At 36.8% G+C, this 18273-nt stretch overlaps 1 protein-coding gene across 6 annotated transcripts in view; it reads left to right on the top strand.

Moving 5' to 3' along the window:
- The first annotated feature begins 264 nt into the window (after window positions 1–264).
- Window positions 265–18273, top strand: part of EXOC6B (exocyst complex component 6B) — a 696544-nt gene continuing 678535 nt past the window's right edge. For 4 of the 6 annotated variants that reach the window (XM_027131993.1, XM_027132000.1, XM_027132001.1 and 1 more), the window contains exon 1: window positions 265–552. In XM_027131993.1, the coding sequence (XP_026987794.1) occupies window positions 440–552 (113 nt within the window). In that variant the 5' untranslated portion in view covers window positions 265–439. The remainder of the gene's footprint in view (window positions 553–18273) is intronic. The other 2 variants (XM_027131994.1, XM_027131995.1) reach the window with 2 other exon arrangements.

Genomic DNA, 18273 nt, shown 5'->3' with positions numbered 1-18273 from the left:
ATATTCGTGCCTATAGAGGCTTTTGCACTTTGAGGCATGGGTCTTAAGAATTTGTAGGTTTAGTGCCATTGCCGGACTTAATCTCCGTTGCATATGAAGTCCTTAACTGTTCCTGCCTTAGAGCGGAGCTTTTAACACGTTTGCCGATTCAATGAATAACGTGTGGAACCCCATCTCCCAGAGAACTACAATCCCAGCGGGCATTGCGCGGAACGTCTGCGGACGCGGGGACGTTAGGGGGCGTGCCGCATGTGAGGGAGGGGTCGTCCTGCGGGTAGCAGGAGGCTCAGGAGGCTCTGGAGACTGGGGTGAGAGAGAGGAGGGAGAGAGAGAGAGAGAGAGAGCGAGAGAGAGGGAGAGAGGGAGAGAGAGAGAGCGCGAGCGAGCGAAAGGTGAGCCGAGCTGAAGGAGGGCACGTGCTGCCGGGCACCCCCAGTCTATGGAACGGGGTAAGATGGCGGAGGCGGAGAGCCTGGAGACAGCGGCGGAACACGAGCGGATCCTCCGAGAGATCGAGAGCACCGACACGGCCTGCATCGGGCCCACGCTCAGGTACCCTGGGTACCGGGGTCACAGATGGGCGGGCACGGGCGGGATCCGGGGGCAGGCTTCCTCCGGGCTGTGCGCCGGGCCGGCCACCCTCAGGGCCAGCGCCGGCCCCTCCCTTCGGAGAGCCAGGCGAGCGACCTCCATCCTCGGTGAGGCGGGTCCCCCTCCGCAGTCTCGCCGGGGGGTCCCTTCCCGACCGTCGGCGCCGGCAGCCCCGTTACTCTGTAGGCTCCTGCCTCCCCTGGGGCTGGGGCAGCCGTCGTTCTCCCTCAGAGGCTAGACCGGCGCGGGCAGCGGGAGCGCGCCCGGCAGGTGGTGGCTTTTAGCAGAGCTTTCCCACTGAGGACATCACCCTTCTGTCTCCGACTCAAACCCCGTCCTGCCCTAGACCCAAGACCTGCTCTTCAGGCAAAACAGAATTCACCCCACTGTCTCTTGCTCGGAAATTAAACTCTTGCCTCAGAATCACAACCACTTCTCAGATTCGAGTTCTTGAAAATCCTAGGCCTGGAAGGATGGAAGTTTCCTTCAGCGTCTCCTGTGAGCGGGTGCTCGCTGAGCCCTGTCAGGAGGACGACCTCCCCAAGTGTGCAGCCTCCTGGTACTCCTCACCGAAGAGACGTTATCTCCCCTCCGTTCCCTGTGACCATTACTTTGCCCACACACCCCCATTTTATTTGGAGTTGTCAAAACAAGCCGCCACCCACCTCAACTTATTTAACAAAACTTAGGTACCACTTACTATGTAAAGTGCAAGACATTTATTAAGCGATTTACAAGTATAACTTATTCAAACTGCACAACAGCCCTATTAGGAAGGTACTATTATTGCCCTCCTTTTACAGATGAAGCACAGAGAGGTTAAGTGACTTGCCCAAGGTCACAGAGAAAATAAATTAGGAGAGTCGTGATTCCTGCTCACGCATTCTGGATCCAGAGTCTGCATTCTTAATCTCTGTTTTTCTGCCTCAGTTGGGGATCACCATCTACCAGTACTTTATGTTAATTACTCACCAAGCGCAATTTCAAACTACCTTTTTCTTTCCCCTCAGTTTATTAGTGCCCTAGAACTAACTTATCTTCGTCCTTCCTGTGGCACCTTCTGGTCACCATGCAGCCAACAGAGAGAATTATCTTATGCACCTTGTACAGTCTTGGGTCGCTGTTCCTCCCCTCAAAAAAGTTATTACTCACTACTTTGTTTTTTCATGGGGAGAGTTGCCTCATGAAAGTGTTTGAAGGAGGGGCAGGCTGGAGACTAGACTCCTCATTTCCACCCGCACAGCTTCCTTCTCCAGGGCATATTGTTAGCACAGTTTTACCAGTGCCATCCCTGGACATGGGACATGACCATCCTTAGTAGTTTGCTTTTTGTCTCTTACTGCATTATGATCATGACCGTCATGCTCCTCTCTTTTTACATTTTCTTGAGTTCTTAGGGGTGAATGACCCTCATTTCATTATCTTTACTTTTATAACAACTAAGGACTACTTACTGATATTCTATGTACATTATTAATGGTTATTAATATTTGGTTTTCATGAAACAAAATGTTATTAGAGTTACTGAGGATGCTGTTTCAGTGTTCTAAGAAATTTGGCTGCTGAGCTATATAGTTGGCAGCCAAGCAAAGCTCCTGCTGGAACAGTTGGGATTACCAGAGTTTTGAGGAAGGATTCTTCATCAGAACACCATTAATGTTGTCTTGAGTTGGTTGCGGTTTTTAATTGCTGTCGTTCTTGGTTTATAGGATAAATGACTTAATTTAGTGTTATCAATTTAGTTGTGATTTGTTATGTTAGCTCTCCACTGAATAGTAGTGCATATTTGTTCAACTGAATTTTGGCCTGTAATTTTCCATTATCTTGTCTGAAGAGTATACATATTATGTTTAAAATATGTTACCCATTCTCCCGCAGATTTGCCTCATTGTTATCACTGAGTTCTTTTTTCACTGGAAAGTCAGGTTTTGTTGGGGTATATGGATTAGGGATCTTTTGTCCTAAGGGGACATGGTAAAAAAAAAAGTTTTGAAAACCGCTGCACTATCCTACTACTTTTAGTTGCTTTTCTTGACTCCCTTTTATCATTATTAGGGGCTTTTCATTTTTGGCCTCGTCTGGTCTTTGGTGGATAACCCTAAATCTTACTATCAGACCCAAGATTCAATTACTAGAACATCCTATAATACAAGTAATATATACTGTCTCTGTCTTTAGTCTAGCTTGTTCTTCCCATATTCACAGGGGACGATCTCATCTTTCTTTCTTATTCCATTCAGAGGCAGCAGCATGCACAGACTTGATGTTTCACATCTCATGCTTTACCCTGGGTGCACTTCCATAATCATTATCTCCTGGTTTTCCATCACAGTTATTAAACAGGTTTGATAAAGGCAGTAGGCTCTCTTCCCTAACTTTACTCTTAACTGTAAATCTCAAACTCTATCCCTCTTCATAGTCTTTCCTGTTTCTTCTGAGGTAGCATTTTTAAGGCACCGGGTTCTTAGCTGTTCCTGAGAAAGGTTTTGTAAGTGAAGAGGAACTAGATAATAATAATTTGTGGTACCAAATTATTCTTCCAGTTTTATCCCTTTTTGTTTGAGGAGCCACAGTGGCTTGACTTTTTCATTATATAACTAACCTTATTTAAGCTTGAACAGTAAATGCAATGTTAGTTGATTCCCATGTATCATAAGGAGTGCCTTTCCTTACTTACTGTAATTCTGAAAGTCCCAAGCTTATCCATGCATATAGAGGCTGTTGCCTAGCAAATTCTTTTGGGAAAGCAGCCATCTCTTTTTTCTCTGTCTTCATCTCAAAAATTATTTTGTTAAGTCCAAGTCCTGATTTTGCAGATGAGGAAAGAGGCCCATAAGATGTTAGGGCATGTCTTGTTTTTAAAATAATATTGATTCTTGCCTTGTAGTGCTAATGCTAAAATAGTGATCACAAATCACTCATGAGCAATAGCTTCATAGTTTCATTTTTCAAATCACGTTTACATATCTCTAGTCTTCTTTCACATCAGTTATTCAGAATAAGCCATTTCCTCACTTTGCTCTCTGGGTGCTAGCAATTAACATTCAGTTTTAATTGCTATTTAAGATTTTAAAACAGACTTTTAAATTTAACAGTGAAATACATTGCCTTTAAAACAGTAGCTTTATTGGGATATAATTCATATCCCGTACAGTTCACCCATTTAAACTATACAATTCAGTGTTTTTTAGTGTATTCACAGAGTTGTGTAACAGTCACCACAGTCTAATTTTAGAACATTTTCATCACCCCCAAAAGAAACCCCATACCCATTAGCACTCACTCTTCATTCTGTCCCCCTTCCCAAGGTAGTCACTACTTTCTGTCTTTATGGGTTTGCCTATTCTGTTCACTTTGTATAAATGGAATCATACAACATTTTGAGGAACTGCCAAACTGTTTAACAAAATGTCTGTACCATTTTGCATTCCTGCCAGCAATGTGTAAGTGTTCCAGTTTCTTCATATCCTTGTCAGCACTTGTTAGTATCTTTTTTATTTTAGCCATCCTAGTGGATACGAAGTTGCGTCTCACTGTCGTTTTGATTTGCATTTCCCTAATGGTTAATGTTTTCATGTGCTTATTATTATTATTTTTGCGGTATGTGGCCTCTCACTGTTGTGGCCTGTCCCGTTGCGGAGCACAGGCTCCGGACGCGCAGGCCCAGCAGCCATGGCTCACGGGCCCAGCCGCTCCGCGGCACGTGGGATCCTCCCAGACCGGGGCACGAACCTGTGTCCCCTGCACCGGCAGGCGGACTCTCAACCACTGCGCCACCAGGGAAGCCCATGTGCTTATTATTTATTTATCTTTTTTGGAGCAATGTCTATTGAGATCCTTTGCTCAGTTTTTACTTGGGTTGTCTTTTTATTATTGAGTTGTAAGAGTTCTTTATATATTCTGGATATAAGTCTCTTACCAGGAATAGGATTTGCAAATACTTTCTTCCATTCTTTTGGTTTGTTTTTTCATTTTTCTTGTTGCACAAAAGTTAAATTTTGATGTAAGTCCAGTATATCTAGTTTTTATTTTTTTGCTTGTGCTTTTGGTGTTGTATCTAGGAAGCCTTTGCTTTACCCAAGATTATGAAGATTTCCTCTTGTTTTTTTCCAGAGTTGTATAATTTTATCTTTACATTAAGGTCTGTGATCCATTTTGAGTTAATTTTTGCCTATAGTGTAAGGAAGGATGTTCATTTTCATTCTTTTACATGTTGATATGCAGTTCTAGCATCATTTGTTGATTGCCATTTTTCTAACCCAGATATGTTTCTGGTTGATTTATCTTGGTCTTTTTGCCATTAAATTTATATTCCTTATTTGTAGCAGAAATGTAACCTTCAAGACCCTGTCATTGTGTTTGTTTGACTTTGCTGTTCAGCTTGACCTCCCTTGTTGAGTGCTCTCACCTGGGAAGAAGTTTGCTCTAATGTTTTCAGGTGAAGGTTTTCTCTTTTTTAGCTTAGTTGCTGCCTTCCATATCTGAGGTTCTTGTGTTATAAGAATGATGTGATTGCTATATTTGATCTTGGTAAAGCACTTTACTTTAGGGACTGATTCTTGTCTTACCTCATGGAATGGTTTTGTGTTATACTGCTCAGCTTTAAGATTAACATAAGGTGTATTAATGATAGAATCTTATCTATTTGATCTTTTTCATTGTTGAAACATTAAAAAAGCTATTATGTCAACATTTTAAAAATTTTGGAAGCTATATTAAGAATTACTTACACTCCTATAACACTGCTGCTGTTGTTTTGGTGCATTTCCTTTTAGACCTTTGCTTTATGTATTTTGTTGTTAAAAAGCTGTATTCTTGGTGCAGTAACAATTTTCTCTCTTGCTTATTTAATTAAGTTGTGTGTAAAGCTGCCTCTTACAGAAAAGAAATATGGGAAATATTTTCAAAAGCTGTTTAGCTCAGTGTCATTTGATAATTAAATATGGGGAACTGGCTTCCCCACTTACTACTTCTGTGCCTTTGGCCACATGGCTTTGTTTTCCATCCTCTGCTCTCCCCTGTTACCTAAGTTGTACAGAAACCAGTTAATCATAATCCTTGGTTTATGACACTGTCTCATTATTGGTCACCGCATGGACCTCTTTAAACAATTAATTACTTGTTTTTATAAGCAGTTTACCACCCTAGTAGGCAAATTTTTCTCATCTTTAAAATGGGGATTATACCACCTACATTGCAGGAACAGTATCAAAAAAAAAGGAGATAAAGCGTTCTTCACTGTACCTGCTAGGTAGTAGTAACTCCGATAATGTGAATCATCTGCCTTTTACCCTTGAGTTTGCTATGTGGACTTAGGTATTTCTGTTTTTGGAGTTATGTTAATTACAAAACTTAGTGTTTGGAGTGGTTCTTGACTTTTTTTTTTCCCTTCCACTCATACAGCTGAGGGATATAATAGTCATCAATAATCAGACCCTGGAAGTGGTTACTTTGATATAGACTGGAGAATGGAGGAGGAGATGGGAAACAATTTTATAAAGGCAGTTCAGGTGACTGATATACTCCGTCCTTGACAATCAGTGAGGGGAAAGAAATTATCTCCCATTGCTAATTGCTTATTTTTTAGTAGTAGCTCCCTTCTAAAAATAAAATTTTTATATTTTAATTTATAAATGTAAGGTAATGACTTGTAAAAAGAAGAAACAGACAACAAAAAACTTAATCCTACCACCCTGTCACAATCTTATATTTGTATATTTCTTTTAAGCTTTTTCCATATTTATTACATTAGAAGAATATTATCATGTTGTGTCTTGCTTTTTCAGTTAACATATTATATACAGTTTTATACATTGTTATATATTATATATCTATATTATTTTGGTGGCTTCATTCATGAATTAATTTATGCATTCATTCTACAAATATTTATGGAACAACTTCTATGTGCCAGGTACTCTTCCAGGCTCTGGGGTACAACAGGGAACAAAATAGACATGTCCCTGCCCTTTTGGACCTTACATTCTAGCGGAGCACTCACAGAATAAACAAACACATAGATACATAAAATAATAGTGTTATTTAGTTGTTAGTGTTACATATGATGGGGTATTAGTTTTGATTAGGTGATTAGAAAAAGTTATTCTGGCAAAGGTTTGAAAAGAGTGAAGGAGCAAGCCATATGGCTCTCTGGGAGAAGTACCTTCCAGACAGCAGGCACAGTGTGAAGACTCAGGAGAAGCATAATGGGAGGTGATGGTAGGAAATTAGTGAGGGTCCACATAGTGTAGACAAAGAAAGAGACTGATTTTATTTCTAAGTGTTATGGCAAGGTACAAGAGAGTTTTGAGCAGGAAAGTGACATGCTGTAACTTAAGTTAAACAAAGAACATTCTGGCTGCTGTGTGAAGATTGGAGTAAGAGAAGAAACAGGAAAACCAGTTAAGGGATATTTGCAGTAATAAGAACTAAGAGATGGTTGTAGCATGCAGTAAGATGTTGGGGAGGAGATGATGAGAAGTAGTTGGATTTAGAATATGTTTTGAAAGCAGAGCCAAAATATTGGATTAGTTATAGGGGTTAAAGAAACAGAGGAATCAAGCATGATTCCAAGGCTCTTGGCCTAAGTAAATGGGTGAATGGTGGTGCCATTTATTAGAATAGAGAATAAAGGGGGAGGAATTTTATTTTTCTTCGTGGCACTTACTATTGCCTGACGGATATAATTTTTAATTGTCTCCTTCATTAGAATGTGTATTCCAGGAGGGGAGGAATTTTGTTTCTTTTGTTTGCTGCTGTATCCTGGAAACCTGAAAGAGTGCCTGGCATACAGTTGGTACTCAATAAATATTTGTTGAATGAATAGAAGAATAAAATAATTGTACCATGAACTGTTAATTATTTGGGGGTTAATTAAATGATTTGTAGATTAACTGTCTTAAAAAATATGACTAGGCTTTTGAGGAAAAAATAAAACTGCTGAAAATCTTGAAAACCTCGGCGTGTTGGAAGTGTTTATTTTTTGGAATTACATATGATTTTAGAGTTCCTCTTTCTCTTCAACAAAAGCGTAATCTAAAATAATTGGCCTCTAATGCCTGTGAATCTTAAATATTTTTGCAGTATTGTTAAAATTTTTCAAATATAAGTATGATAACTTTAGTGACTAAAATGTTATGATCTAAGTACACATTGTATAAATAAAGCTTAACATTTGGTAATAAGTTAAAATTTTTGTACATTTGGGAAAAAGGGGGTGGACAGTGTTAAATAAGTTTCAATTACAATATGGAATAGGATAATGAATTTTTTGTGGTTTAATAAAGAAAAGTTAGGTTTTATTTTAATAACTTCATTGACTTGTCAAGCAAATTGAAAAATGAAAAACTGAAAAAGCCCTCTTGTAGCTGATAAGACAGTGCTGGTTTGGTTCAATCAGCATTGGGCTCCAAGTCTGATTTTATTCGAGCTAAATAAACAAAAATTTTCATTGAAGCTTTTCCAGTGGAAGGTTATTCTGGTGTGTTATCTGATCAATTAGATTCAAGCCATAGAAAAATTAGTAGTCACAGAGGGAAATTAAATGGGAGAGTAGCATTTGGCAATCATTCCTATGTTGAATTTGAAGAATTTATTAGTTATCATTAGATCAAATATATAGTGCTGGTGAAACTCATCTGGAAATTTTACCTAGTATAATTCTGAAAATAAAATATGAATGGGTAAATTACCTTTATTTGTATGGGTTTGAAATATTTAAAAAGTGGAAAGAAAATGATATGAACCATAAATCTAGTATTTTTCCCATTCCCTCTATTCCTCATTTTATTAGTTTGTTGTTTATTCTTCCATTGTATTTTTAATGCAAATATAGGCATATATGATTTTATTTTCTCCTCCCCTTTTACAAAAGAAGCAGTGTACTGTATATGCAGTTCTGTAGCTTAGTGTTTTATATTATTTCATCAATATATTTTGGAGATCTGTCCATATCAGTATGCAGAGATTTCCCTTATTCTTTTTTACAGCTACATAGTGTAAATATACTATGGTTTATTCAGCCATTTCCCTATTTCTGTATACTTGGCTTATGTCCAGTCTTTTGTTGGACAAAATAATGCAACAGTGAATAATCTTGAATGTCTGTAATTTCTTATTGTACATTTCCTACTGTATCTGTAGGATCGATTCCCAGAAGTGGGATTGCTGGGTAAAATAATGAGTGTACCTGTACTTTGGTAGGTATTACTTTCTACAGGGGTTGTACCATTTTGTTCTCCTTCTAGCCGTCTATGAGATTGCTCATTTCTCCATAGCATTTTCAGCAAAGTGTGTTTTAGACTTTTGAGTTTTTGCTAATATGATAATGACAAATGGTATTTCAGCGTTTTTATTTGTACTGTATGAGTGAGGCTGAACATCTCTTCATATGTGTAAAGACTGTGTGTGTGTGTGTGTACTGTCTGTCCGTGTCCTTTGATTATTTTTCTATAGGGTTGGTATTTTTCTCTTTGATTTGGGAGCACCAGTAAAGAACCTTTGATAATTATGCTTTGCTTAAATGCATCAGGAGTGTACAAACTAAAATGGGTTGTGATTACTAAAACAAAGAAACTATTGTTTTTTATGGAATGAAAGTTTCAAACCTGCCTTTCTGTTGTTTTAGTTATAAAGGAACATGAATAAACAGACATTTTAAAAGAATTAAAAAAAATCTTATACCAAGAGGCTATGATAATTTGAAATCAGAAGGTTTTTTGGGGGAATGCAGTAACATTATTAGATAATGCTGCTTCACATACAAATACAGTTCTTAGCAAATCAGAGGATGTCAACATTTTAATAAATTCTTTACGTTAAAATGTTCTGGTATGTATTCACATGTTTACATAATTTCCAGCATTTACCTAATTAGTATATGAATTAGTTGCAAAAAATTATTGATAAGGACAATTATTTAGTATGGTTTTGGAAGCAGTTTAGAATTTTAGAGGACATTTATGACGTAGCTTTAGTTTGGAATATGTTATGTATGAATATTGATTAGGTCATTGAGGAAAATAAAGATATTTTGATTCTTTACATCGTTGGATTTGATAGATTTTAGTATTCGCTAATGATGTAGTAATTTATTTACTCACATACAAAATCAAGCTTCCAGCTGAAAACAACTTGAAGCAATAAAATTAGTGAGTAGCTTCTCTATGAAACATGTTAATCTGGGTTGAGATGCTAAGCAACTATGACATTTAATATTTGCTTGGGGGAGATAGCAAAAATAATGAGGGGGGAGGAGTTAGTAAAAACTGAGTTAAAAATAAAGCTGAGCTTAAACCTGATGTGATTAATAGCTTATTTCTTAGAGATGTCTGCTATGGCTGTGGGAAAAAAGAGTAAAGCCTTTTTTTGCAGTGTAGTAGTATCTGCTGGAGTATTTAGAAAACAAGACAGTTTGCTGACTAGCTGATGTTACATGGACTTTGTTTGAATATTTGAAGTAAGGAGAGGTCAGTTAAGAGATAGTGATATGAAATATTTTATTATTTTGGCTATTTTAGAAAGCAATTTGTGATGTGTATCTGTAAGTTATATTTATGTTATATTTTACGTTCCTCGATGTCCTTGGAATGTTAAATGTTTTCTTTCAAATTGCGGGTAACATTAATATTTCCTTCACATTTTGACTGATTTTTTTGAAGGGTGATTAATTTTGTCTTAACTCTGTTTTGGGGTTATTCTCAGTCTCCTTCCCCTCTTATTCTGGTTGACAATTGACTGTTTTCTCTTTCTCTCTCTTTTTCTCTGATTTTCCCCTTGCCTTGTAGAAAGGAATTAGATGGTTTCCAAAAATCTACATGATTTAAAAAGATATTGTAATAGATACATCAAAGGTGGTGAGCAAATTGGGGGGAGGGAAAACAAAGGTAGGAAAGAGAATATGAAGTCAAGAGTGAGAGCTGTTAAAAGATTATGTTTGTTAAGGTAGGCCATCAGTTTGGCTCTAGGCTTTCCGGCAGCTAGTGCAAAAACGAGATATGCTTTGTTGTTTGAGTTATGGTGTAAACTTAAAAAGTAGTTACTTTGGAGAAGCACAGCTATTCTTGGTTCTGAGAACTGTTTCTCCCATATGTCCTCACAAAGAAGGCCCTGTATAATGTAACTTTAATAGCCATATAGTAAATGCAGCAATATGTGACAGGCTGTTTCTTATATTGTCCTTTAGTGAAAGCATATGGCATAACCAAAGCACAATTTAGTAAAAGCAGTTCTGCAGGGAGTCAAGGGAATGCAGTTGTCTGCTTGTCTTGGCTTAATCAAGGCATAGATTTTATAATACCTACAGTGGAAGTTGATGGTGCATTATCCCGCTTACCCCCTTTTTTGGATTATTGATCACTTTGAGAATCTTTTGAATGCTATACACCCTTTCCTTAGTAAAATGCATGTGACCAGTCTTCATAATTTCTAGTCTAGAAGAGTGTATGCCTTGCATGTACGTTAAGTCTTCATAAATACTGCTTTTAGTAGTCAAAGTTTTTGATAACTGACAAGTATCAGTGAGTTCAAGATTATATTTTTTTGCCTTTCTTTGTGAATGTATCACTTGCATGTGTTCTAGGTTAAGTAAGACCTGTATGTGCTTTAAAAGTAAACCAGCTGTGGGTTGGAATATTATTTTTTTATGAAAGTTGAAGAACCTGGATAAGCCACTCTATTCCTTCAAAAGAAGTAGAGTGAGAGAGAGTACTTAAGGATAGGGCCAAGGTTCTTTAGAAGTTATTTGGGTTGTGTTCTAGAAAGAAAGAAATGCCGTTAAAGCCACCAAAATTTTATTCCTAACAGTCTTAAATTTGATGTTAAAGACCAACCCACCTTGGCCATTTAAAAAACTGCCAACAAAAAAAGTAACCATAGATGTTTTGTCTGTGTAATTTCGAGTATACTTCCTGGAAAATGTATGCCTTATTAAGGAGGTTATTTACCTGGAATGTCTGGAACCTACCCTGTTCTGGATTTATAATTAAAAAAAAATTGAGATGTATAAGTCTCAAGAGCACAGAGATTGATAAAATAAAATTTAAGCGTGTAATATATATTTGCATAAAAAAACTTTAAAACGTGCATCGCCCGGTTAAACATCTAAGTGAGCAAGAATTATCACATTGCAACCAACTAGGTTACCTTAATGTGATTTGTGATGATACATATGGACTAGGACTCTGTTAAAATACATGCCTCCCATTCACAGTCTTGGAGATCATCAGATTGACATGTATCTTGCACTGTAGTGAATTTACTTTCAGGTACTACTGTGATTTGATAAAAGCAAAAGCAAAAACAATGACGATAGCAAACTTTTTAAAAGAACAATTCTGTCATTTTTTGGGTATTTAGATGTTTCCAGTGTTTAGGAAGCTGGACAAATGTTCTGTTGTATATTAGATAAGTGACAAGGCCATTTGCCAAAAATGATGATTTGGATTAAAATAAGGCTCTTTTGCATATTTGTTTTTGATTAAAAAGCTGTGGAGTAACACAGGCTTTGAATTTTGATTGTGTTTTTATATACTTGGAACATGACAAACTGGGACGAAAGTGTATCTTTTGGCATTGTGATTTTGTATAGTGGAGCACTAACGTCTTGTTGCATGTCAGAACCTTTGCTTTTATTGTTCTAAATATCTCTATATTTAAAAAGTGTTTCTTTATGTTTTTTTCCTTTAAAAATTGTGGCTTTGTTTCTTTCCTCATATTTGTGCTTGCTTTTTGTATCTCCCTTCTGCTTTCTGTGAAACATCTAAGCAAGCAAGAATCATTGCAGTGCGACTAACTTTCACTTTCTAGGGAAGCTCTGGTGCCAATAAACAATAACATTTTAAGGGTATTGATATGAAATGTGATCTTACCAAGAAATATGAATGAATAAAAACAGCAGACATTGAGCTTGACTGAATCCATGTTATGAAACATTTTTGGTATGGAGTTTGATGTTAGGAAAGACATGTTTGTATAACACATTAAAAAAAAAAAAGGAAAGAAATAAGGGAGCTAGCCAAACATTTTGTTTTTGATGAGGTAAAAGAATTACTTGACATTTGTAAGGGAAAAGTGTACAACAAAGATCTTTTGGCATTGGAATAGCAAAAGAAAGAGGAAAATGAAATGAGAAGAGCTCTGGAAATAGAAAAATAGGCTATTGGAAGCATTTTTAAATGGTAAATATGGATCTGACTCTATACATTTATTATTTGATTTTTTTAAAATGAAACTTTGCATTTTGAAGTAATTGGAAATTCACTTGTAAGAAATTATACAGAAATCCCCTGTACCCTTTACACAGTTTCCTCCACTAGTAGCATCATGAGAAACTGTAGTACAATATATCAGGACTAAGATATTGCCATTGTGACAGTCAAAGTACAGAATATTTTCATCATCACAAGCATCCCTCATGTTGCCCTCTTACAACTACAACTATTTTCCTTCTGTCCCTATCTGCTCTTTAGCCCCTGAAAACCACTAAACTGTTCTCCATTTCTATAATTTTACCATCTCAAGAATGTTATATAAATGGAATCATACAGTATGTAACATTTTGGAATTGGCTTCACTCAATGTAATTTCCTGGAGATTCATCCAAATTGTTGTGGTGTATCAATAGTTTGTTCCTTTTTATTGCAGAATGGTATTCCATGGTATAGCTGTACCACAGTTTTTTAATCATTCACCCATTAAAGGACATCTGGCTTATTTCCAGATTTTGGCTATTAAAATGAAACTGCTATAAATACTTCTGTAAAGGTTTTTGTGTGAACAAACATTTTCACTTCTCTAGGGTATATAGCTAGTGATGGAATTGCTGGGTCATATGGTAACTCTATGTTTAACTTTTTGAAGAACTACTAAACTTGTTTTCTGAAGCGGTGGTACCATTTTACGTTCCCACCAGCAATGTAGGTGGGTTCGTTTTTCCAGATCCTTGCTAGCATTTGGTATCACTATTTTTTATTTTAGCCATTCTGATACAGGTGTAGTAGTATCTTATTGTGGTTTTAACTTTTTTAGCTTATTGTGGTTTGTATTTTTCTAACTGCTAATGATGCTGAATATCTTTTCATGTACTTACTTGGCATATGTATATCATCTTTGTTGAATTGCTTCTTCATGTGTTTTGCCCAGTTTCTAATTGGATTTTTTTAACTGTTGAATTTTGAAAATTCTTTATATTTCTAGATACTAGTCCTTTATTGGATGTGTGGCTTGTAGACATTTTCTCCCACTCTGTGGCTTAATTTTTCACCCTCTTAACAGAGGTCTGTTACAGATCAGAAGTTTTTTATTTTGATGAAGTCCAAGTTACCAATTTTTCTTTGTATGGAACATGTTTTTGGCGTCAATTCTAAGAACTCTGCCTAGCCCTAGATCTTGAGGATTTTCCCTGGTGATTTTTTTTATCCTAAAAGTTTATAGTTTTACAAAAATGAAAAGTCTGTGATTCATTTAAAAAAAATTCATTTATTTAATTTATTTTATTTTTGGCTGCGTTGGGTTTTTGTTGCTGCGAGCGGGCTTTCTCTAGTTGTGGCGAGAGGGGGCTACTCTTCGTTGTGGTGCGCGGGCTTCTCATTGCGGTGGCTTCCTTTGTTGCGGAGCACAGGCTCTAGGCACGCAGGCTTCAATAATTGCAGCACGCAGGCTCGGTAGTTGTGGCTCACGGGCTCTAGAGTGCAGGCTTGGTAGTTGTGGCACATGGGCTTAGTTGCTCCGTGGCATGTGGGATCTTCCCGGACCAGGGCTCGAACCCATGTGCCGTGCATTGGCAGGTGGATTCTTAACCACTGAGCCACCAGGGAAGCCCCTGTGATTCATTTTGAAATGATTTTTGTAATTTTTGTATAAGCAATGAGACTTCAAAATTTCTCCCTCCTTTTTTTTTGGCCTATGGATATCCAATTGTTCCACCACCATTTATTGAAAAGGCTGTTTTTCCTCTAATGAACTGCTTTTGCACCTTCGCCAAAAGCCACTTGGGCTTATTTGTGTTGGTCTGTTCTGGGGTCTCTCTTTTCTGTTGATCTATATGTCTATCCCTCTGCCAGTATCACAGTCTTGATTACTGTAACTATATAGAATAAGTCTTGATAATGGGTAGACTGATTCCTTCCACTTTAATCTTCTTTATCAAAATAGTTTTAGCTCATTTAGTTCCTTTGCCTTTCCATATAAATTTTAGAATAATTTTGTTCATATCTACAAAAGTATCTTGCTGAGATTTTGATAGGAGTTGTATTAAACCTGTATATCAATTTGTAGAGAATTGACTTCTTTACTTCATGAGTCTTCCAGTCACAAATATGGTATGTTTATCAATTTGTTTAGCTCCCTTTTGATCTCTTTTTATCAGCACTGTGCAGTTTTTTGCATACAAACTCAGTCCATATTTTGTTAGATTTACACCTCAGTATTTCTTTTTTAAAAAGTGATTGTAAATGGTACTGTATTTTAAATTTTGGTGTCATTATGTTCATTGCTAATATGTAGAAATACAATTAATTTTTGGATGTCTATCTTGTATCTTTGTAACTTTATTAGTCTAGGACTTTTTTGTAGATTCCTTGGAGTTTTCTATGTTGATAATATTGTCATGTGCAATAGGGACAGTTTTAGTTTTTCTTTTCCAATCTGTATGCCTTTTCTTTAACTTTGTTTCACTGGCTAGAACTTTCAGGACTATGTTGAATAAGACTGGAAAATGTGGACATCTTTACCTTGTTCCGAGTCCCAGAGAAAGCATTCAGTCTTTCCCCCATTAAGTATAGTGTTAAGTTATAGAATTTTTGCAAATGCTGTTTATCAAGTTGAGGAAGTTTACTTATATTCCTATTTTCTGAGAGTTTTTATCATGAAAAAGTGTTGAATTTTGTCCAGTGCTTTTAGTGCATTGATTGATATGATCATGTGATTTTTCTTCTTTAGTCGTGTGGATTACATTGATTGATTTTGAATATTGAATGAGCCTGCCTTCCTGGAATAAACCTAACTTAGTCATTGTGTATATTTCTTTTCATACCTTGAATTCTCCTTGCCCATATTTTCTTAGGGATTTTTGTGTTTATTTTTATGAGGGATATTGTTTTGTAGTTTTATTTATTTATTTGCTGTCTTTGTCTGGTTTTGACGTTAGGGTTGCTTCAGAAAAATGAATTGGAAGATGTTTCCTCCCTCTTCTATTTTTTTCCCTCTTCTATTTTCAAGAAGAGACTTTAGAATTAATTCATAATTAGATTAATTCTGCTTTAAACATTTTGTAGAATTCTCCAATTAAACCATCTAGGCCTGGAGATTTATTTTTTGGGAGATCTTACAAATTCAGTTTCCTTCATAGTTCTGGGGCTATATAAATTACTATTTTCTAGTGGGTGAATTGTGATAATTTGTGATTTTTGAAGAATTGGTTTATTTCATCTAAGTTGTCAAATTTATGTCAAAAGAGTTTATAGTTCTCTTTTATTATCCTTTTTTTTTTTTTTTTTTTTGCGGTACGCGGACCTCTCACTTCTGTTACCTCTCCCGTTTCGGAGCACAGGCTCCGGATGCGCAGGCTCAGCGGCCATGGCTCACGGGCCCAGCCGCTCCGCGGCATGTGGGATCCTCCCGGACCGGGGCACGAACCCGTGTCCCCTGCATCGGCAGGCGGACTCTCAACCACTGCGCCACCAGGGAAGCCCTATTATCCTTTTGATGGCTACAGGGTGTGTAGTGATGTCTGTGCTTTCATTCCTTATCTTGATAATTTGTTAGATATCTGTCAATTTTCTCGGCATTTTCAAAGAATCAGACTTTTCATTGATTTTATGTATTGTTTTTCTGTTTTCTATTATACTGAATTCTACCCTCATATTTATTATTTCCTTCCTACTGTTTGTTTTTGCTCTGTAGTTTCTTGAGGTGTATGGGGGCTTCAAAGATTGATTTGAGGTTTTTTTCTCTTTTCTAATGCTATAAAATATCTCTAATGCTACATATCTCTATATTTATAATGCTGTAAAATATCTCTAGTGCTATAAATATCTCTCCCAGCACTGATTTACCTGTGTCCTATAAGTTTTGATATGTTTTATTTTCATATTCATTCAGTTCAGTGTATTTTTGGATTTCCCTTTAGATTTCCTGTTTGACCCATGAATTATTTAGAAGTGTGTTGTTTAGTTTCCAAGTGTTTGAATATTTCATGTTATCAATTTCTAGGTTGATTCCATTGTGGTTGGAGAGCATACTGTGTATCATTTCAGTTCTTTTGAATTTGTTGAGGTTTGTGTTATGGCCCACAGTATGGTCTTTCTTGATATATGTTCTGTGGACTCTTGAAAAGTATGTATATTCTGTTGGGTAGAGTGTTTTATGAATGTCGATTAGATTCCCATTGGTTGATGGTGTTGTATTTTTTCTGTATCGTTGCTGACTTTCTGTCTCAATTGTTGAAAGAGAGGTGTTGAAGTCTCTTAAGTATAATTGTGGAATTGTCTATTTCTCCTTTCAGATCTGTCCACTTTTGCTTCACATGTTTAGCAGCTCTGTTGTTTGGTACATATACATTTAGAATTGCTATGTCTTCTTAGTGGATTGAGTATTTCATTATATAATGACCTATGTTGTCTCTGGTAATTTGCTATGAAATCTACTTTATCTGATGATAATATAGTTACCCCTGTTTTCCTTTGATTACTGTTTACATGATATATCATTTTCCATTCTTTTATTTTTAACCTGCCTATATCATTATATATTCATTTGAAGTGACTTTCTTGCTCATAGCATACAGGTGTGTTTTTTCATCTATGTTGTCAGTCTCTGTCTGGTGTAATTAGAACATTTGCATTTAATGTAATTATTGATATGCTAAGTCTTAATTCTATTGTTTCATTTGTTGTTTTCTGTTTATTCTCTCTTATGTTTTTCTATTTTCTTTGTCAAAGTAATTCTTTGAATTACTTGAACATTTTTAGAGAATTCCATTTTGATTCATCTAATGTTTTTGAGTGTACCCTTTTTGGTGGTTTCTCTAGCGTTAGCGTTGTTTTTATTTAACTTCCTGCATTTTACTAGTGTCATCATTTTCCACTTTGAGTGAAGTATAGAAAACTTACTCCCCTTGGGACTTCCCTGGTGGCGCAGTGGTTAAGAATCCGCCTCCCAATGCAGGGGACATGGGTTCGAGCCCTGGTCCAGAAAGATCCCACATGCCGTGGAGCAGCTAAGCCTGTGTGCCACAACTGCTGAGCCTGCGTGCCACAGCTACTGAAACTCGTGTGCCTAGAGCCTGTGCTCCGCAACAAGAGAAGCCACCACAATAAGAAGCCTGTGCACTGCAATGGAGAGTAGCCCCCGCTCACCGCAACTAGAGAAAGCCTGCGTGCAGCAACGAAGACCCAACACAGCCAAAAATAAATAAATAAATAGATAAAATGTTAATTGTAAAAAAAAAGAAACCTTACCTCCCTTTATATCCCTTTATTTATCCACATTTTTGCTTACTGTGTCCTTTTTTCCTTTCTGATGTTCCAAGCTTTTCTTTTCTATCTGTCTCCTTTTTAAAAAAAAATCATTTCCTTTCCATTTAGAAAACATCCTACAGCCATTCTTTTAGAGTAGGCGTACTGGCAACACATTTTCTTTACATGGGAATGGCTTAGTTTTCCTTTATGTGAGAATGTTTTGATT

Source organism: Aethalodelphis obliquidens, unplaced genomic scaffold (genome assembly GCF_003676395.1).
Source record: "Aethalodelphis obliquidens isolate GAN/ISIS:26980383/991018 unplaced genomic scaffold, ASM367639v1 scaffold40, whole genome shotgun sequence".
In the NCBI taxonomy this organism is placed as follows: Eukaryota; Metazoa; Chordata; class Mammalia; order Artiodactyla; family Delphinidae; genus Aethalodelphis; species Aethalodelphis obliquidens.
The sequence above is the reverse complement of the archived record's forward strand: the minus strand, read 5'-3'. Positions and strand labels throughout refer to the sequence as shown.